A 21498-nucleotide genomic window follows, 5' to 3' on the forward strand; every position below is an offset into this window, starting at 1 on the left:
GGAGAGAAATATTTCATTTATTTGGGGTAGAAGTATACAAGAACAAGTATATTGCATAGTTTCTAGCCTTTGTTCTTCTGTGTACTCAACTTTAGATCTGTGGGATTTAAGCCTTGACACAATATTCAAAGGAAACCATGTGAACTAAAATGCAATTGTTTTCACAGACAAACATTTTTGGGGGGAAATTTGACCTTACCAGGTAGAATCAGGATAGGGGGTTTTCTTCACTGTAATATATAGGCTCCTATGGATCCTAAAAGAAACACAATCCCTCAAGGTCTCAGCAGATTTACAAATCATGAGTAATAGTGAAGTTGTCAAGAGCATGACAAAACTTGTCCACCTTTAGGCTACAGTCGGAAATATCGTCAGACTTTAAGGTGGCTACAAAGTGCATCATGGAACATTATCGTGACATACCATTATTGTAACCGGTGTGCTTTATTCCAGAGTAAAAAGCCTACATGTATATCAGCAACCGTACTGCTTTAACAGCTCATAACAATAATACATGTTATCTTGTGTCATAAATACTGAGAAATCAAAAAGTAAACAGCAAGCAAGCCCTCTAGTGAAAAACACACACAAACTGTTTGGTATTTCATGAGAGTGCTGCCCCCTGTTGAGTGTAAGATGTACTGTAGAGTACTACATCACAAACACCAACTAGTGCTCTGGCAGACCCAATGGCAGTGATCAACTACAAGACACTTAAACATATACAAAAACACGTTATAAATTAAGTATAACTGCTACAAATGTACTGAGTTAGTACAGTTTAAATTCCAATGTCAAATAATATCATTTCATCTTTTGGTGTAGCCAAGGTGAAAGTTAGTTGTATTAAAATGTTCTGTGTTGGAACAAGATGGACAAATTACAGAGGGGCTTCTACTATCACATTCTCTGCTCTTGGTGTCTCTAAAACCCTCTTCAGTAGAGAGTGAGAACAGTCGCTATAAGAAGAAATGCATTTAGAGAGGGTAAAGTATTAGTAGACAATGCGTATAATACGGTAGAACAGACTAAAGTATTAAGAAAATAAGTGTGGAATGACTAAATAAAATGTAAATGCTATCTACAAAATAACTATGACAATTCTAAACAAGAGATTAACTTTAGCTTATGAGCCAGATAGAGAACAGTAGATAGCACAAGTAATTATAATTGTGATCACAAGTTCATACACTCTCTCTGGTCTACTCAGTACCCATCACAGCACTTTCACACATACTTAAAATCTCCTTTCTGCTTTGTCCATCACCTGCATAGGCAACCATAGCTTCCTATATGTTTTCACAGTATTGATTTAGCAGTCAATTCCAGTCATTCATTCCAGTGTAAACCTAACAAGGTAATGTTATAAACAAAGAAAGGAATGGATTAACAAAAAATCCCCGAACCAGAGGAGACACTGCACATTTGAATGGATGCCAGACATTGCAGATGACTCCAGCTAGGGCCTAGAAATCCTCTGAGGCTTGGATGTGCTTTTGTGCCCAGTGACGGCCTTCTTGGGCTGTGTCACATTCCACCTCAGGAATAGAACATGCTACCGGTCTCCTGGCAAAGCAGCATCTCCTTCTGTCTTTAACCTGTTGTGTTTTCTTGCTACTGTGGACTTACATATAAATCTCTCACTGTCTACACTAACTACAAAGCATCATCAGTAATACCAAAACTACACAATAGTGTGTTCCTGTGCATGGCCAGTGAGGTGTGGGGTCTGTTCCAGTGTTCTGCTCCGCTCCCCCAGGGGCCAGGGTTAGACAGGGGTGACACTGAGGTCCTCAGACAGAGAGAAGCCTGAGTCTCTGTCCCGGGTGGGTTTCTCAGGCTTGGTGTGTCTCCTCACATCCTCGTGTCCGTAGCTGGCGTGGCGCTTCAGTAGCAGTTTGGGCATACAGGAAGAGGCCGCACCCAGGCCTGCCCCTGAGCAGGAGGAGAAGCAGGAGGAGAAAGAGGTGCTGGGGGCACAGCTGGTGCTGGCACTGGTGCTGGGGCATGGCTCTGGGCCTTTGGGCACCACCAGGGGCAGGCTCTCTGCCTCATAGCTCTGCTCATCGTAGGCATAGTTGACATTGCCACAGGGGAAGCTCTGCAGCTTAGCCAAGTCCATGCCCAGGGCCTGGCCCCCACTGGCTCCCCCTGCTTGGCCCTTCCGGGAGGACGCCAGGCTGAGGCTGGGCGCACCCTGGGGCTGGGGAGCAGAGAGGGCCTGGCAGGCTGGGAAGGGGGACGAGGAGCACAGACTGCTGGGGACAGGGAGGCCGCTACTGCCATCACACCCAGAGTCGGTGCAGTCAGTGGTAGGGGTACCTGCCTGGGGGGCGGAGTAGCTGCTGGACAGGGGCATGGACTTGGTATGAGATAGGGCTGCCTTCCCCCGACCAAAGCTCTCCAGCACCCAGGAGCCATAGGTTGGGTTCCACAGGTTCTTTGTCTTGTTTTTTAGCCTCTGGCTGCCTGAGAAGGAGCTGTCCCTGGAGCAGGGCCAGTTGAGGGGCTCGGGGTGGAGCCAGGCTCCAGGGCAGACACCTGGACCCGGAGCAGGAACAGGCTCGGCCCAGCAGGGCTCCAGGGCCTCTCGGTAGGAGGCCACCTCCTGAGGCAGCTGCTGGGGCCGCAGCAGACAGGGATTGTGGGGCTGGGGCAGCGACGTGGGACCCATGCCCAGGCCCAGACCCAGACTGCTCATTTGAGGAGAGAACTCCTGGGAGGCAGTGTGGCCCAGCAGCAGAGGGGTCAGACTGCCTGGGGTGTCAGGGCGGATCACAGTGCTCAACTCCTCCTCCACTGTAGGACCGTACTCCACAGGCAGGGGCGTGTTGATCACATCAGGGTCCTGGGCAAAAGAAAAGAGAGAGAATAGAAAACAGTGAATATGTATGGTGAGTGTTGTGAAGAAAATGCATCCCTGGCTGCCAGTGGGTCAGTACCTGAGTGCAGTAGTTGATCCTCTCCAGAATGGTGGAGAAATTGGGTCTGTGTTCAGGGCAGTGCTGCCAGCACTGAGTCATGATCCTGTACCTACAGAAGAGAGTTGGAGAAAAGCCAACTGAATCACGGATTTAAGTCTAAAACTGCATATTGGCCTTGCAAAGGACCTAAATCCATTATAAACTCCCGTCAAGAGAATTAACTCTCCATTAGCTCAATCTGATTTACTCACACAGGCCCGGGACAGCTCTTAGGGGGGTTCATCCTCCCCCCACTTGTCACAAACTCCAGAACCTCCTGGTTGGTTTTGCAGGGATAAGGCATGTAGCCTAGAGAGAAAATCTCCCAGAGCAGTACACCAAACGACCTGCAGAGGGAGAGCAGAGGTCAGAAAAAATAGTTGATATGAGAAATCAGCTGCTTCAGAAAGTATTGATACCCCTCGACTTATTCCACATATTGTTATGTTACAGCCTGAATAAACGATGGATTTCCCATAATGACAAAGTGAAAACATGTTTTTAGACATTTTTCCAAATCTATTGAAAATGAAATACAGAAATATCTCATTTACATAAGTATTCACATCCCGAGTCAATACTTTCTAGAAGCATCTTTGGCGGCGATTACAGCTTTGAGTCGTCTTGGGTATGTCTGTATTGGCTTTGCACATCTGGATTTGGGGATTTTTTTGAAGGGAGAGGGGAGTCTTTCAATGGCATTGAAGTCTGGCCTTTGGCTGGGCCACTCAAGGTCTTTCACATTCTTGGTCTGAAGCCATTCCAGTGTTGCTTTGGATGTATGCTTGTGGTTATTATCCAGATGGAACCTAAATCATTGTTTTCACTCTGTATTTGCCCGTATTTGTCTCCATGCATTGTTCCCTCTATCCTTACCAGTCTCCCGGTCCCTGCCTCTGAAAAGCATCCCCATAACATGATGCTGCCACCACCATGCTTCACGGTAGGGATGGTGTTAGACCGGAAATAAGCTGTGCCTTGTTTTCGCCAGACAAAGCGCTTTGTATTCAGGCCAAAGAGTTCAATTTTTGTCTCATCAGAACACAGAATCTTTTGCCTTATGATCTCAGAGTCTTTCATGTACCTTTTTGCAAACTCCAGGCGTGTTGTCATGTGCTTCCGTCTGGCCAGTCTTCCATAAAGCCCAGATTGGCGAAGTGCTGTAGAGACTGTTGTCCTTCTGGCAGGTTCTCCCATCTCAGCCAATGAACTCTGTAGTTCTGTCATAGTGGTCATTAGCTTCTTGGTCACCTCCCTGACCAAGGTCCTTCATGCCCGGTTGCTCAGTTTGGTCAGACAGCCAGCTGTAGGCAGAGTCTGGGTAGTTCTATATTTCTTCCATTTCCCAATGATGGAGACCACTCTTCTCTTGGAAACTTTCAACACTAGACATTGTTTTATACCCTTTCCCAGATATTACTCATCACAATTATATCTCTGAGATCTACAGACAGTTCTTGGACTTCATGGTATAGTTTCTGCTCTGACATACACTGTCAACTGTGGGACCTTATATAAACAGGCGTGTTTCTTTCTAAATCATGTTCAAACTATTTGAGTTGGCCACAGGAAACGGGATGCACCTGAGCACAATTTGAGTTAGCCACAGGAAACGGGATGCACCTGAGCACAATTTGAGTTGGCCACAGGAAACGGGATGCACCTGAGCACAATTTGAGTTGGCCACAGGAAACAGGATGCACCTGAGCACAATTTGAGTTGGCCACAGGAAACAGGATGCACCTGAGCACAATTTGAGTTGGCCACAGGAAACAGGATGCACCTGAGCACAATTTGAGTTGGCCACAGGAAACAGGATGCACCTGAGCACAATTTGGAGTGTCATTGCAAATGGTTGTTAATACTTATGTCAATGAGATACATCTGTATTTCATTTTCAATAAATTAGAAAAAATGTCTAAAAACCTGTTTTCACTGTCATTGTGTATAGATGGCTATAAATAAACCAATTCTGTCTGTAACACAACAAAATGTGGAATACTTCAAGGGGTATGAATACTTTCTGAAGGCACTGTATGTACTGCTACTGGTCATTCAACTACAGTTTGGATACATCATGTAATAGAGTGAATGGGTTACCAGGTGTCAGTCTTGCAGGTGAAGATGCCCTCCATGAAGGCCTCTGGTGGCATCCACTTGACGGGCAGCATGGCACGGCCACCCTTTCTGTAGTAGCTGGCCCTGTGGAGGAGAATGAGTCATGGTTAGTGTCTGAAACCCCTCCATAACTAAATGGGAATAGTACGCTCAAGTCTTCACTGCGTGGAGACTAGACTGATCCAACAGATATGTTGAGATATCAGCTGGGAAAAACACAGAATGGAGAAATAAAACATCACAAGGCGTTAAGATCCTTTTTGGGGGATGCTGAACTGAAGCAACAAGCAGCATGGTACTGGGACAGAGAGAACTGGTGGTTAAGTATACCTGTATATGTCACGCGCCATTCCAAAGTCTCCTATCTTAGCCACTCGGTCTGGTCCAGGGCAGGTCAGCAAACAATTCCTGGCAGCTATATCTCTGAAACACATAACAAACAACATTGAATACCTCTTTATGTAGTATGAATACTGTATACAAAAGGCTAATGGTTTGGTAGGAGGACATGGTAACCTGTGGATGAAGTGGTTCTCTTCTAGGTAGCGGCAGCCGAAGGCGATGTCTCTGGCCACATGTAGCAGCTCCAGCATGGTGAGGGAGGAGCTCTGACTCTGAAAAAACACCACACACACAAAACCATTACTACTAACAGACCCATAGGGCTGTTGAACACTTCAGGCAGCTGAGAGACACTCTGCTACCGACCGTTTTGGGTCGGTTCTGTCTCAGGAAGCTCTTCATATCGCCTCCAGTCATCAGCTCCAGGAGGATACAGCGAGGCAGGATCTGCAGACTCACCCCGATGCAGCGCACTATGTTCTGGTGGCTGAACTTACTGTGGACACACAAGAACACTGGTGGTGAATACACTTCTGTACCTCAGGCTAGGAGAGTTGGCCAGACACCAGCTGTAATAGCTTTAGGGTACAGGACTGTTTTTTACAAGTTGTGTGTGATATGGTGTGCTGGCATCAACATATTAATGAATGTGTCTGTGTTTATGTCTAGGCTGTGTCTAGTATTATTAAATCACCAGGAAACACAACCAGCTGCTGTTACCCCAACGGTGATGAATTACCTGACTCTCTATGATAAACAACAGCTGGTAAGCTTTTTACCAAAATAAGCAGTGAATGAGGAGAGTCACAAAACAAAACATGGCATCAGATTAGACTGCCAAGCGCTAAGTGATGGTATGACAGTATGACAGTGTCTGGGTGTCGTCCGCCTCACTCATACGTTACACTATGTTACTGTGTGTGTGTATCTGTGTATGTGTGTGTGTGTGTGTGTGTGTGTGTGTGTGTGTGTGTGTGTGTGTGTGTGTGTGTGTGTGTGTGTGTGTGTGTGTGTGTGTGTGTGTGTGTGTGTGAGAGAGTGTGTGAGAGTGAGAGTGTGTGAGAGTGAGAGTGAGAGTGAGAGAGAGAGAGAGAGAGAGAGAGAGAGAGAGAGAGAGAGAGAGAGAGAGAGAGAGAGTGAGTGAGTGAGAGAGTAGAAGTGGATGAGGCCCTGTGTGTTCCAGCCTAGTCCACCTCATAATCAGCGCCTCCATCAGGAAATCCATTTCGTCCTGTTCGGAGCAGATCTCCGGAAGAGTCTGTGGAGCAGAAAGGTAATAACAGTCAGAACAGAACACATGCAGAGAGAGAGACACCCCATGGCATGCACTCATCAGCTGATTCACCCAAGGAAATTACAGTTGATTTTCATAGCAGACTTTTCTAGAGAAATCTTTTGAATATATGGAGCAGAAAGACTAAAGAAATTAATTGTGTTCTGTACAATGTTAATGTCTACAGTATGTATATGCAGTGATGTTACATTTTAAACCTACTATTATATTATAATATAATCAGTCATTGTTTGAGTTGCATCCTGCATTTTTCCAAGCAGAAGTGATACAAACTGACATGTCAGAGTGAAACACAGAAGGACCTTTAGATAAGTGGTGGAGTCTTTTTAAAGGGCACCAGCGTGATCTCTTTTGTTAGGTTATAGGTCTGTACGTCACTGTTACTTACAACACAGAGCTAGAGCCTTTCTTAAGGCAGGTGTAAATACACCTGACCAGCAGTACACATAATGAAGGAAGTGCAGAGGGAAACTGCCATAGAGGAGGAACTCTTAGTTACTCTTAGCATTTTAGTCAAAAGGTTATCAATATGAGTTTTTCCCAATTATTTACACACTAAAACTGGCCCATGAGGCACAATGACCCAAACCTGTAACTAATTTATAGGTTTGGGTCATTGTGCCAGACACCACATCTGCAATACTAGTGGCACATGTTTTGCTTTACACCCAGACTACAATTTTATAACAAACATTTGGCAAAACACAACACACAATGCTCTACCTTTGGCACAACCTTCACAACTAAAATATCTTATGTGCAAATGAAAAGCAACTCAGTTCAACAAGCTAAGCTCAATTACCAATTGATCACTTTCTCTCTTCACATGTGCAAACACTAATTATGTGTAAATGTTCACTTTGCAATCAGACCTTTGGTATGGATAAAAAGCCCACAGGTGAGAACTGTGTTTGGAGAACAATGGAAGCAAACTTGGCAGAGAGAGGTGGAGGAGAGGTTGAGGTAGAGGTTGAGGTGGAGATGGAGGTAGAGGTAGAGATAGAGGTGAAGGTGGCGATAGAGGTGGAGGTAGAGGAATATGTTATTTGTCTTATGCAGCAGTATGTCCCAGTGAGTGAATAAACTTAGTTTGAGCATTACTAAGCATCCGTGAGTTCTACTCTTATTTAGAACCTTACAAAGGCGAAACAAGTAAATGTTTCATGTATTACTGTATGAAATTGGGAGCTATATTGCATTGCAACATGTTTATCTCGAATACTGTTTTACTGTAGTGTTTACTGTACTGCATGCTATTTTGTTTTTGTAGAACGGAAAGACGAACACCACGTACGTGGTGGTAAAACGCATCTATTTACAGACGAACAGGAGGTTGCCATTGTGCAAATGGTAGTTGAAAATAATGCCATAAGACTGCGGGAAATCCAACACCAGATTATTGAAAACCCTGCCATCTTCAATATCAGAGTGAGTTTATCATGAAAATCAGCCAAGACATCAGAAAAGGAATTGTAGACCTCCACAAGTCTTGTTCATCCTTGGGAGCAATTTCCAAACGCCTGAAGGTATCACGTTCATCTATACAAACAATAGTACGCAAGTATAAACACCATGGGACCACACAGCCGTCATACTGCTCAGGAAGGAGATACGTTCTGTCTCCTAGAGATGAACGTACTTTGGTGCGAAAGGTGCAAATCAATCCCAGAACAACAGCAAAGGATGTTGTGAAGATGCTGGAGGAAACATGTGCAAAAGTATCTATATCCACACTAAAACGAGTCCTATATCGACATAACCTGAAAGGCCGCTCAGCAAGGAAGAAGCCACTGCTCCAAAACCTCCATTAAAAATCAAGACTACGGTTTGCGACTGCACATGGGGACAAAGATCGTACTTTTTGGAGAAATGCCCTCTGGTCTGATGAAACAAAAATAGAACTGTTTGGTCATAATGACCATTATTATTTTTGGAGGAAAAAGGGGGAGACTTGCAAGCCGAAGAACACCATCCCAACCATGAAGCACGGGGTGGCAGCGTCATGTTGTTGGGGTGCTTTGCTGCAGGAGGGACTGGTGCACTTCACAAAATAGATGGCTTCATGAGGAGGGAAAAGTATGTGGATATATTGAAGCAACATCTCAAGACATCAGTCAGGAAGTTAAAACCTGTTTGGGAAAGGCGTGCCGCTAGTGGGACACCTTGACAACAGCCGGTGAAAATGCAGAGTGCCAAATTCAAATTAAATTACTATAAATATTTAGCATTCATGAAAATACAAGTGTAATACATGAAAATAAAGCTTAACTCGTTAATCCAGCCAAGGTGTCAGATTTCAAAAAGGCTTTACGGCAAAAGCAAACCATGCGATTATCTGAGGACAGCGCCCCGCATACCAACACATGAAAAACATATTTCAACCAGACAGGTGCGACACAAAGTCAGAAATAGCCATATAAAAAACGCATTACCTTTGATGATCTTCTTCTGTTGGCACTCCAAAAGGTCCCAGTTACATCACAAATGGTCATTTTCTTCGATAATGTCCTTCTTTATATCCATAAAACTCAATTTAGCTAGCGCGCTTCAGTCAATAATCCATCCAGTTTCCCTCCATCAAAATGCATACAAAATTAATCCCAAACATTACAAATAAACTTTTCCAAACAAGTGAAACAACGTTTATAATCAAACCTTAGGTATTCTAATACGCAAATAAATGATAAAATTGAAGTTCATTACTGGAGATAAATAAGAAAGAACGCGCTTTCCTCCACGCGCTTGGAAACACTACAGCCAAAATGGGAGCCACCTAGAAGAACTACAATATTTGGGTCATTTTCCTAAAACCAGCCTGAAACTCTTTCTAAAGTCTGTTGACATCTAGTGGAAGCCCTAGGAACTGCAATTTGGGAGGACTTGGGCTTATAATTACAGTACTAGCTATTGAAAACAGTGGTAAGCTGAAAAAAATAAAACAATTAATTGGGATGGTTTGTCATCGGGGTTTCGCCTGCCATATCAGTTCTGTTATACTCACAGACATCATTTTAACAGTTTTAGAAACTTTAGAGTGTTTTCTATCACTTATATGCATATCCTAGCCTCTGGGCCTGAGTGACAGGCAGTTTACTTTGGGCACGCTTTTCATCCGGACGTGAAAATACTGCCCCCTATCCCAAAGAAGTGTTAATTCTTGGTCGCAAATGGGTTTTCCAAATGGACAATGACCCCAAGCATACTTCCAAAGTTGTGGCAAAATGGCTTAAGGACAACAAATTCAAGGTATTGGAGTGGCCATCACAAAGCCCTGACCTCAATCCAACAGAAAATTTGTGGGCAGAACTGAAAAAGCATGTGCAAGCAAGGAGGCCTACAAACCTGACTCAGTTACACGAGCTCTCTCAGGAGGAATGGGCCAAAGTTAACCCAACTTATTGTGGGAAGTTTGTGGAAGGCTACCCAAAACGTTTGACCCAAGTTAAACAATTTAAAGGCAATGCTACCAAATACTAATTGAGTGGGAATGTGATGAAAGAAATAAAAGCTGAAATAAATCATTTTCTCTACTATTATTCTGACATGTCACATTCTTAAAATAAAGTGGTGATCCTAACTGACCTAAAACAGGGATTTGTTACTACGATTAAATGTCAGGAATTGTGAAAAACTGAGTTGAAATGTATTTGGCTAAGGTGTACATAAACTTCCCGACTTCAACTGTATGTGTGCTTACAGTATGCTGTTTGACATGTATTGAGTCATGTTGAAATATAAAACAAAAAATGTTGCATTTGTGTTCCTTTCTTGTTTGAGTACACAAACAATATACAGTATAACAACAAAATCTTAGTCTTTACACTGAAATAGGTTCTGATAGTAGTGTTTTGAATGTCACATTGGTGTGATCTCGGTTGTCACTAAGTTTGATTAATTTGATTTGTGTGTGTGTCTCATTTGTATGCAGAGTTTCATTATGAGCAGGGAGTACAGGATTTTGATTGCTGTGTTTCATTATGAGCAGGGAGTACAGGATTTTGATTGCTGTGTTTCATTATGAGCAGGGAGTACAGGATTTTGATTGCTGTGTTTCATTATGAGCAGGGAGTACAGGATTTTGATTGCTGTGTTTCATTATGAGCAGGGAGTACAGGATTTTGATTGCTGTGTTTCATTATGAGCAGGGAGTACAGGATTTTGATTGCTGTGTTTCATTATGAGCAGGGAGTACAGGATTTTGATTGCTGTGTTTCATTTTGAGCAGGGAGTACAGGATTTTGATTGCTGTGTTTCATTATGAGCAGGGAGTACAGGATTTTGATTGCTGTGTTTCATTATGAGCAGGGAGTACAGGATTTTGATTGCTGTGTTTCATTTTGAGCAGGAGTACAGGATTTTGATTGCTGTGTTTCATTTTGAGCAGGGAGTACAGGATTTTGATTGCTGTGTTTCATTATGAGCAGGGAGTACAGGATTTTGATTGCTGTGTTTCATTATGAGCAGGGAGTACAGGATTTTGATTGCTGTGTTTCATTATGAGCAGGGAGTACAGGATTTTGATTGCTGTGTTTCATTATGAGCAGGGAGTACAGGATTTTGATTGCTGTGTTTCATTATGAGCAGGGAGTACAGGATTTTGATTGCTGTGTTTCATTATGAGCAGGGAGTACAGGATTTTGATTGCTGTGTTTCATTATGAGCAGGGAGTACAGGATTTTGATTGCTGTGTTTCATTATGAGCAGGGAGTACAGGATTTTGATTGCTGTGTTTCATTTTGCAAGATGTCTGTGGGGTTTCGGGAAATTGGCTAACTGTTTTGTGTTTTGTGCTTACAATTCTGAGTACATGGGATGTAGTTTCAGCAAACGTGTGTTAACAACTTGGAAAAACTGTAAACATCATCTTCTACTCTTTGTTTTTGGCTATTCATGTATATGCAATGCCCAAGAGGAATTATATAATTGAAACTGTTCTGTGCTGATATATTCTTAGTCATGGAGGAGCTATGGAGCCGAAAGAAGAGGAACTGACCTTTATGGCCACTTGCATGGCTGTGTTCTCTCCATTCATCCCTAGAACCTGGCCTTCATACACCTCCCCAAATGCTCCATGGCCCAATGCCCTGCAAACACACACCAAGCCAGACAGGTGACAAAGAGCTTCACTCCAGAGCTTCACCCCAGAGCTTCACTCCATCATGTAATGCACGTTGTAGCTTATAGTTCAGTGCTCAGTCAGCTGTACTGTGTGTGTGGACTACCTGAGGAGGGTGATGTTCTTGCGTGGTACTTCATTCAGCTCACTCAGCGAAGCAGCCTTGCCAGCAAAGCAGTAGTTTGGGTTGTAATCTGTCATGATGGTGGATGACCGGATCTTACTCAGCTTGTATTCTGGGCTCTGGAGACGCAGCCTGACCGCGTGCAACTGGTTCTTCTTACGGTAGTATACTGCAGGAGAGAGAGACCAGGAAGACAGTGTTGGTTACTGTCATACAGTCCTCGGCTTCAAACTGTTGCTATACTGTACCTATCAGAGACATAACAACACACTATCCCTGCATCAGACACACTACCCTAATGTCTGTCTGTCCTCTAACCTCTGGCCTCTGACCTCTGGCCCTGGTCCAGTCAGTGACTAGCTGTGAGTCTGTGAGTTGAGGACCGAGGACTCACCCTCCGTGGAGGCGGCCCGCGGCCCCGATGCAGGTTGGTAGTCTGCCTGGGGGGCTGGGTGGGGGCCCTGGGGGGCGATGCGTGATGGTGAGAGGTGCCCTCTGCCGTGACGTCGAGCTGCAGGTGCAGACAGACGCGACGCTCGGGGGGAGGAGTGGGGGGGCCGTGGACAGACTACCAACCTACTTGGGGGAGAGCTCAGGTGAAGAGACAATGTTAACTGTCTGAGGTCTGTCTCCACCTGGATGGGCCCTCACCATGGACTACAGTGGGGCTGCTTGACCATCTGGCTTTTGGGTTGAGTGTGTGTGTTGTATTGTGTTGTGTGTGTGTTGTGTTGAGTTGAGTGTTTGTATGTTGTGTTGTGTGTGATATGCATGTTGTGTGTTAGGATATAGAGAAACTATATATTGATACTGTACAGTATGCCTTTTGAATTGACAGTGCTTAGAGACAGGAAGCAGCTCTGATATCACTTCCTCTGAGGCTTATGGGAAAGTTCTGTGGTCTTACGCAAAGGGACTTTCACTCCACAGTGAAGCTTTGTGTTAATGACAGGTTTTAATGATTGAAAAGAGTACAGTTCCACTTCAGTCATAGCACAGTGTGTTACAGTTAGTGCACAAGTCAAACTCTAAATATGAGGATCTCATACCGACATAGAGGGAATGTTGATATTTGGTGATATCAGTTTGTCTGAAATAATGATACCATCCCACTGGGCACACACTGGTTGAACCAATGTGGAATAGATGTTGAATTGACATTCTGTCATGGTAAGACATGATTAGACACTCCTTAATCAGCACTGTCAGGAAAGTAAGAGTCCTACACTGCCAGAACCCCCTCCCCTCATACTGCAGCACACGGTCGTCAAAAAGGGAGTTAAAGAGAAACAGAAAATGATCCCTCACTGTTAAACATTTCTGTCCCAAAAATGAAAAAGACAATCAGTCCATTTTTGGAGCATGAGCACACATAAAGTACACATATAACACAGTAGCAGCATTCATTATGATATGAATCATTGATCGCTCATTGGCAAGACGAGGTTAGACACTAATATTAGTATAATAGATTATTATTCTTTCTTTCACTCCTCAATGTTTCCAAAGCAGAATAATCATAGGTACAACTTAAAAGTTAATAGCAGTCATTTCCCTCATTCCCTAATCATTCCTTTTAACAGGCTTATTGTGCAATCATTAGCATTAAGCGATTAAACCATGTTTTACCTTGAATTCAAATAAACCCATGTGATTATAAAACAAGTATAGAAGGTAAGAATTGTTACTGGTGTGGCGATTTGTCCAATGTGCACTTTTAAGCATGACTAGATAAACAGTATATGTATGTTATTGCACATACTTGGGACCATCAATCCGAATGTGCCAGACCACTAAATGAATACTTAGCCAGCCCCTTTACTCTGATAGAAACATCTTAGATTTTGTGGAAGTAAAGTGCAAGAGTGAAAGGTGGCTAGACAGTAATCCCTTCAGCCCCTCCTAAAGTATGTGTATCACAGTTCAAATCAGTTCAGTCTCTACCAGGCTTGATATCTGGAAGAAATATAATGCCCAAGGGCTGACAAGACAAACCCATTTTTGTCAATGTGGATTTCCCAAAAGAGGATTATAAGCAACAATTCCTAAAAGGCCTTTGGTACTATTTTCTACAAGTATCTTCCTGACTGTTAAATGCAGTGTTGAATCATGGACTTCCACCATTCACTCACATCCAGCGTCACATTTCCCTCAAAGATAATACATTAAACCACAGCTTGGTTTACAATGCTAAGCTCCTGCCTTTTCATGATGCTTTCATTGTCAGAAAGTTAAATACAGTATCATTGGCATGGAAAGAAACATCTCACAGACGGTGAAAGGTGGAGGGCACAGAATCAACACAGAATTGGAAGAGGCTCTTACTGAGGGTGAGGCTGGCGCAGGTCAGGACGATGACCGTCACCACGATGGTTGCCACCACAGCTAGGATGAGGGACAAGGACAGCTGGCCTTCTGGAGCGAGGCCCTGATGGGCTGCTGGGGGGTCAGAGGTCAGGGTTAACAGAGAAAGATGGAGAACCACTCAGATCATAACAATGCATCAAAGACAATGGGATTACTCGAGAGGTAGTTCCTTCCGTAACATTTCTCAATTTCTCTCCTTTTATGAGTGTACCATTTCAAGAGAAACAGTGGTAGATCTGTGAAATTCTCAAGGACAGAGTTTTAAATTGAGTATATATGATCCCAAAACACATCTAGTAAAATGAGGGTTTTTACTTGACTGTTACCTGTGCAGGTGACGTTGTCACTGGCCAGTACCTCCTCGTTGTGACAGAGGCAGATGATGAGTTGAGTGTCCTCGTCCCATTTGCAGCTCTGGGTCTGGCAGTGACCGCAGTTGAGCTGCACCTTGATCTCACATTCTCCATGGCTCTCCATGGCTGAGTGGGGAGAATGACAGAGGAAGTTCACCACATGAATCTCACAAGAAGAATGCTGTAGCAGAAGCACTGGTTAACTTAGCCATGTCTATGGCTAAAAAGAGAAGCTGTTTTGCAATCAGTGTTCTTTCTCTTCTTCATAACGTTGTCAAACACTGGACTTCAATTCTTAACTATGGTCAACTAAAACAAATCATGGTTTCACTGTAAAGTCGGTACTGAATGGCCATGGGTCAGTTAACTGTTTTAGTTTGTGTCTTTTTCTTGTCTGTCACTACACAGAGAACAGCTTTGTATTCTATCCTGCATTGGTGGCACATGCATTGGACTCAAATGACATTGTCGTGCCGTAAAGAATTGAGGGGCTGTCTGTTCCTCTACATCATTGAAAAAAGAGAAGGTTGCATGGCGCCAGGATCAACAGGATCCGTGAGGCCCTGAATTAGTTAACTAGTGTCTGAGGGATGAGGAGCCCATCCCTTCTTCTCCCACTGAATCATAATCAGGTGGTAGAGACACACAAACCTCTGTGTTACGGCCTTGGCTCACTCTCTGCTCTCCCCCTCCTCTCTTCTGGCCCCCAGTGACACTGATGAAGGAGGAGAAAGCCTTACCTGCCAGCGGATGGAGAAATATTTCCCCCATGGGATTAACAAAGGAGATGCCATCCTGACCGCCCGCTGTGATGTCATCAATCAGCGCAGCATCGCCACCTTGATTTAGATTAAACACAATATCAAAGATAAGTGAATGTAGAGAGATGGTAAAAGTCTATGTTTGAGCTAATAATAACAATGGTTTATTATTGCTTGCATAACATATGCTCACATTATAAATGGCAATCTTTATTTTGATCAAAGACGGTCTGGGTAGAGGGAGTATGTGTGGTATATTAACGATGTTGAAAGAAATCACGTTTTTCTCAGTCTGTACACATCTCCTCTCAGTGTGTGCCATGTTTTTCAGAGGAGCCAAACGGACCTCCAATCTTATCAGTCAATTAAGTAGAACTTTCTTCCCCAGACAACACAAAAAGCAGGGTCTTTCATGATCTCAGTATGAGTTTAACCTGTATCATAATATCACAACATTCAGAGAGGGATGTTTATTCTGTCACCAATCCAGACTAGTAAATCATACCAGATAAAGACAGAAAAGCAGTGAATGTTATCAGCCTTCCCCTTTCCTTGGGGCCAATGAAAATTCTCCAGCATAAATGTATTTGTCAGATTCATCACAGCTAGAAAAGAGCTGGAGGCTACAGAGGGAGGATCTTAAATCCTATTATAACACCCCTAGCAGTACAGTATGGCACATAAGGAAAGCAGTAAATATTATTATGAGTGTGTGTTAGATTACCTCTGTATCCGCCTCCTCCTCCTCCAGCAGTGCAGGCTCCCCCTCCCCCTCCAAACCCCCCGAAGGTGGCCCAGGACAGTTTGGATAAGGCTTGGGGGCAGGAAGAACCCCCCTCTGCTCCCTCCAGGAGAGACTTCCCTGCCCACAGGTGGCTGGAGGAGTCCTTCCAGCCTCCACCTCCCCTGAAGCACACACACACACACACACCTCATTTAGCCATCACTCTCTCTAAACACTTCTTCTATTGATGTTTGCATAAGATAGGTCGATAAATTCTCCATAAGAACTTGCTGGTCAAGGAGGATTTACAGGGAATGTTCCATGAGTCTTTTCCAAGTACATTAATACAGTATTGCCATATACACTATGTCTTTTCTTCCTTTTCAATGGTTGCATAAGTCAAAAGGCTGCAACCAAGATTATAAGCAGACCCATAGGATAACCAGGGGTCAGGGCCAGCTTCTTGATATAAACACATGCACTCCTGCCCTTTCTCTGACAACTTCTACTGAAGACGCTCAAGTAGGAGCTTTAGCAGTCAGAGAAATGAAAGCCAAATGTTTTCAAGGAGCAGATAGCTAGCTCTGTGAAGAGAATCTCAGAGGGAAGGGAAAAGTGGAGGGGGTGAAGTGAGGGGGGAAACCCAACCAACCTGCTGCTCCAGTCTTGCCATTGGAGCTGGAGGCCACTGTGTCATTCTCATACTGCTCCAGAGGGATCTGGTCCAAGCTGCTCTCTGGGTCCTCCAGGTAGGCCTTCCCTCCACCACCAGCCGCTATCAGTAGAGGCACCAGCACCCCACCCTCCATCTGGCAGGGGTCACAGGGGTCACAGGGGTCACAGTCAAACACAATAGCAGCTTAAAAGGTCCAATGCAGCCATTTTAATGTCAATGTCAAGTTATTTCTGCCCAACAATTAAGTATCTTACTGTGATTGTTTTCAATGGTAAAAAATAAACAAAAATAGCTTCTTAGCAAAGAGCAGTTTCTTAAGCAATAATTTTGCTAGGACTTTCTGGAAGTGGTCTGAGTGGGTTATTGGCAGAGAGGATTGGAACTGTAATTTATTGCCCGGTGATGTCACTAGGCAGACAAAAACTCCATCCCACCAAAACAGGCTGAAAAAAAAGCTTACACTAGGGGGCTTTATTTTAACAAACCTAACACAATGGTAAATCTAAGCGCAGGCGGTAGAGCTATAGTTTCAGGAGGGTGTCAGAAATATTTTTGCTATTGTCACTATCACAATTATCAGCACATTTGCTGGCGTTGGCGTGAAAGGGCTGAGTTTTGATGAATAAACAAGTTGTGGGTGTGTCTAGGCTTGGCCCCTCACTGGCCAATCAGAACGTGCTCCATAGTGAAATATTGTATGTGGTTGCTTCAAGTTGTGTATTTATGGTATTTTATGTACTGCCTTTGTATCAGTTCCAATGTTAGTCCATTATAGTTTGTTAAATAGCTTACAGAAACCAAAAAAAAAATGTAGACCTATTTTTGATAAATACATTCACTTCAACCCATTTGCAGTCCATATTGTTCTAAGTAATTGCACGGCTTCAACAGCATTCTAGCAGGGGCTAGTCCTACTGTAAATTGCATTATGGCTTAGCATTGTGGCTTAGCATTATGGCTTAGCATTGACATCATATTTATTATTGATAGGGCCTAAAAAGAGAATGAATAATTCGAATCAAATTCTAAACAAAACAACAACTTATTTTAATATTAAAACAAAGCAGACCATGGAGGGTTTTACGCACATCCAAATCTTTTCACAGTAGCTGGACAAAGATCCTGAATAAATAGAAAGGGAGAATGTCCACTCACCGCTGTACTGCTCCCAAATAGGCCTATGTTTTATGAACATAGTCGGAACCATCTTAGAGATCAGATCGCCTTCACACATCTCTACAAGTAGCATTATAAGTGTCCCATGTACATTGTCACCTTAAAACCAGGTAGGTTAATAATTCTAATAAGTTTGGTTGTAATACAATTTTATGAAAAACAAGCAATCCGTTTTTTTTTTTAACAACAACAATAATAAATAAATGTCAAATGTAATGACATCATCAAATCTCCAGGATTAAAGACACTGTTGAACCAGCCTTCGTTATAGTAGGCCCGATGGAGGGCTTTCGGAAATTAGCACATTGGATTATGTTTTTAAGGACACACCTTAAATATTTCCAGCCACCCATCTGGGTGCAAGCAAAATGATATTAGACAGGTAAATAGCTGAACCTGGCGTTAGGGCTGGAACATACCATTTTTTAAATGATGAAATTGCAAACTAACGTGCATTTGACACTAGCGCCGCCTTAACACCAGCCAAAAATAGAATCCTAAAAGTCCATTATCATAATTTTCACAATTTCACAGTATTGTTCCAACCTCATAGTGTGGAAATATATATAAAACACAGGAAAATCCAATTTTTAACTGCACTCAGCTTTTACGAGGACCACTCTACCCTCTGTCATAGTCCATAGTGCAACTGAGGGTCCAGTCCAGCGTTTCAAAGAGATAAAACCTCTAGATGAAAGGGTTCTTGTCATACAAACCAGTTAACATAAACTCTGTCCTCTACTGCTTGTAACACTACATCTGTAGATAAATACCATGATAAATCATATTTTAGAATGGCTTCAGAAGATCTTCTAAGCTCATCCATCGGTTCATATCTAACAGCTACATGTGTTTCCGATGAACACCATCATGGCTTTCAAGTTAGGTCTTACCTTGTAGATATAGGTGGCTCCTCCGCCTCCCCCTCCTCCTCCTGCCCACTCTTCACCAGTGAACTCATCTTCTATCACCGAGGATTCCCCCAGGCAGATCTTCTGTGTCAGGGGATTTCTCTACAGAGAACATTTGAATGTGGTTAGATCAGAGAGAGAGTGGCTGCAAGTCTGAGATGTTCTTTTCATACCATCAGGAGATAAATACTTCAGGATGGCACCCGCAGAAAGTTGAAAGGAAAGTAAACGCTCACTAAAATGAATCAGACATATTTGAACAGCAGGTTATCCGGTAACACTTTATTTGGATAGTCCATCTGTAGACGCTCTATAGACTATCTACAGACTCAGTAACATGTTGACTAACTATCTACTAACCCAAACCCTAGCTCTAACTCTAACCTTAAACCTTATTCTAACCCTAAACTTAACCCTTACGCTTACCCTAACCCTAACCCTAACTTTAAACTTTATCTTAACCTAACTCTAACTCTAACCCTAACCCTAACCGTAACCTTAGCAATCAGTTGCTTATCAACAGATCAGTCTGTTGATAGTATGGCCATCTGTAGAGCATCTACAGATGGAAAATCCGGACTATCCAAATAAAGTGTGACTCTTTATCCACCCATAATGTCACCCGAGGTAACCTAACTCTCCCCTCTACGACTCACCCCTGGACAGGCATCCTCCCCCTGATGTCCCACCAGTATATACATGATGTCTCCTTTCTCAAGAGGGAAGATGGCTGAGATGAAGACCCCGTGGGAGCGCTTGTTGTGGTTCTTTGCTCCTTTGCCACCTGCGGCTCCATAGGCTGAGATCCTAAGGATTGCACAGTAAACCATAGAAATGGAATGAATAGAAAGTGTGTCTTCATTCAAGTCAATGATGGCATAATGGGTGGACTGGCAGCCATTTTGAGTGCAACCATGCCAGGAAGTAGAAGCAGGAAGTGTACCCTTCAATCTGTGTTGTGATTTGTTGAATCAACTACTCAAAGGACATTACAAAAAATACATTCCATTGTTTGATCCACATAAGTTAGCATCATTTGAATGAACATTCTACATGACCATGGCAATCCAGCATCAGCTAATAGACCATTCCAAAATACAATGGAAATTATTGCATCACAATACCAGGCAGCAATTGCGAGTGTACCTACGAGTTACCAGATTGCCAGGGTTAGAGCTTCCAAGCCCATTCTATTCATTCTATTTCTATGCAGTAAACTATGGTGGCAAAATTACAAACTTTGTTATGCACATGCGCTGTATGAGCCTTAAAACCTGTACAGTTCCACTGTCTGTTTCTCTCATGTAAGAAGAAGCCCGTGTTTTTCCTCTATTTTCTGAGCAACTTGGTCACTCGGCCAAAGACAAAGAGCCTCTGAGAGTGACCAGGTTTTGGTCCATCCTGTTCTTTTCGTATCTTTCAAAGGCACAGCTGTGTGGAGATAAGAGAACAGAGACTAGCTTGAGCATCAGTGACAATTCCATCAGCAGAAAGGAGTAACACAACTGGTGTTTTCACTTTGTGTGCGATGTTCCCACCATGATCTCACACACCTGCTAAACTGCCACATAAACAGAGGTTGTAATGTCCTATAAAGGCTGAGACTCAACTCGTTTGTTGGGCTCTTAACTCTGCTCTGTTGTTGAGTGGATTGTTAACCAGCTCCAGATTTGCAAATCTTCTAATAAAAAGTTGTTGTTTTGAAAAATCTGCCGTCTCTCTTCCTTTTGATTAGAAATTCCACAACAATTCTTGTCGATGAGGATGGGATGGCTAACTCCGTTCGCTGATCGCTCCTGGGAGTCCAAGGTTAACTACACGCAGGGGCTGCATTAGACGTGGCTTGGGGAGCCCACACTCCGCCTGAGTGGAGCAGAAGGGACCCGCCTCGGACCCTCCAGTCAGCGTTAGTGGACAGATACGCCATTCCGAACAATAAAATGAAGGTTGAGACTGACATCTCTAAAGTGCATGTTAAAATATAGATATTGTTATAGTCACAGAAGACTATTGTATGTAGAGGGAAATTCACTGTGTGTGAGTTTCACTGTGTGTGAGTTTCACTGTGTGTGGGTTTCACTGTGTGTGGGTTTCACTGTGTGTGAAGAAAACCTTGTCTTAGTGACAAGGAGGGTTTCACTGTGTGTGAAGAAAACCTTTTCTTAGTGACAAGGAGGGTTTCACTGTGTGTGAAGAAAACCTTGTCTTAGTGACAAGGAGGGTTTCACTGTGTGTGAAGAAAACCTTGTCTTAGTGACAAGGAGGGTTTCACTGTGTGTGAAGAAAACCTTGTCTTAGTGACAAGGAGGGCTCTACTGTGTGTGGAGAAAACCTTGTCTTAGTGACAAGGAGGGTTTCACTGTGTGTGGAGAAAACCTTGTCTTAGTGACAAGGAGGGCTCTACTGTGTGTGGAGAAAACCTTGTCTTAGTGACAAGGAGGGCTCTACTGTGTGTGGAGAAAACCTTGTCTTAGTGACAAGGAGGGCTCTACTGTGTGTGGAGAAAACCTTGTCTTAGTGACAAGGAGGGCTCTACTGTGTGTGGAGAAAACCTTGTCTTAGTGACAAGGAGG

At 43.4% G+C, this 21498-nt stretch overlaps 1 protein-coding gene across 1 annotated transcript in view; it reads right to left on the minus strand.

Annotated features, from left to right (window-relative positions):
- Position 1: 1 nt before the first annotated feature.
- LOC115119237 (tyrosine-protein kinase receptor-like) overlaps positions 2–21498 on the minus strand; it is a 96615-nt gene continuing 75118 nt past the window's right edge. The window contains exons 13-29 of the mRNA XM_065004281.1: positions 19582–19732; positions 18908–19027; positions 16811–16971; positions 16163–16344; positions 15418–15516; positions 14651–14803; positions 14283–14396; positions 11940–12126; positions 11711–11801; positions 6617–6681; positions 5790–5919; positions 5598–5695; positions 5412–5504; positions 5064–5165; positions 3176–3310; positions 2943–3033; positions 2–2848 (exon numbers count right to left, since the gene is read on the minus strand). Coding sequence (XP_064860353.1) covers positions 1769–2848; positions 2943–3033; positions 3176–3310; positions 5064–5165; positions 5412–5504; positions 5598–5695; positions 5790–5919; positions 6617–6681; positions 11711–11801; positions 11940–12126; positions 14283–14396; positions 14651–14803; positions 15418–15516; positions 16163–16344; positions 16811–16971; positions 18908–19027; positions 19582–19732 — 3052 coding nt within the window. The 3' untranslated portion in view covers positions 2–1768. The remainder of the gene's footprint in view (positions 2849–2942; positions 3034–3175; positions 3311–5063; positions 5166–5411; positions 5505–5597; positions 5696–5789; positions 5920–6616; positions 6682–11710; positions 11802–11939; positions 12127–14282; positions 14397–14650; positions 14804–15417; positions 15517–16162; positions 16345–16810; positions 16972–18907; positions 19028–19581; positions 19733–21498) is intronic.

This window comes from Oncorhynchus nerka, linkage group LG18 (genome assembly GCF_034236695.1).
Source record: "Oncorhynchus nerka isolate Pitt River linkage group LG18, Oner_Uvic_2.0, whole genome shotgun sequence".
NCBI classification, from domain to species: Eukaryota; Metazoa; Chordata; class Actinopteri; order Salmoniformes; family Salmonidae; genus Oncorhynchus; species Oncorhynchus nerka.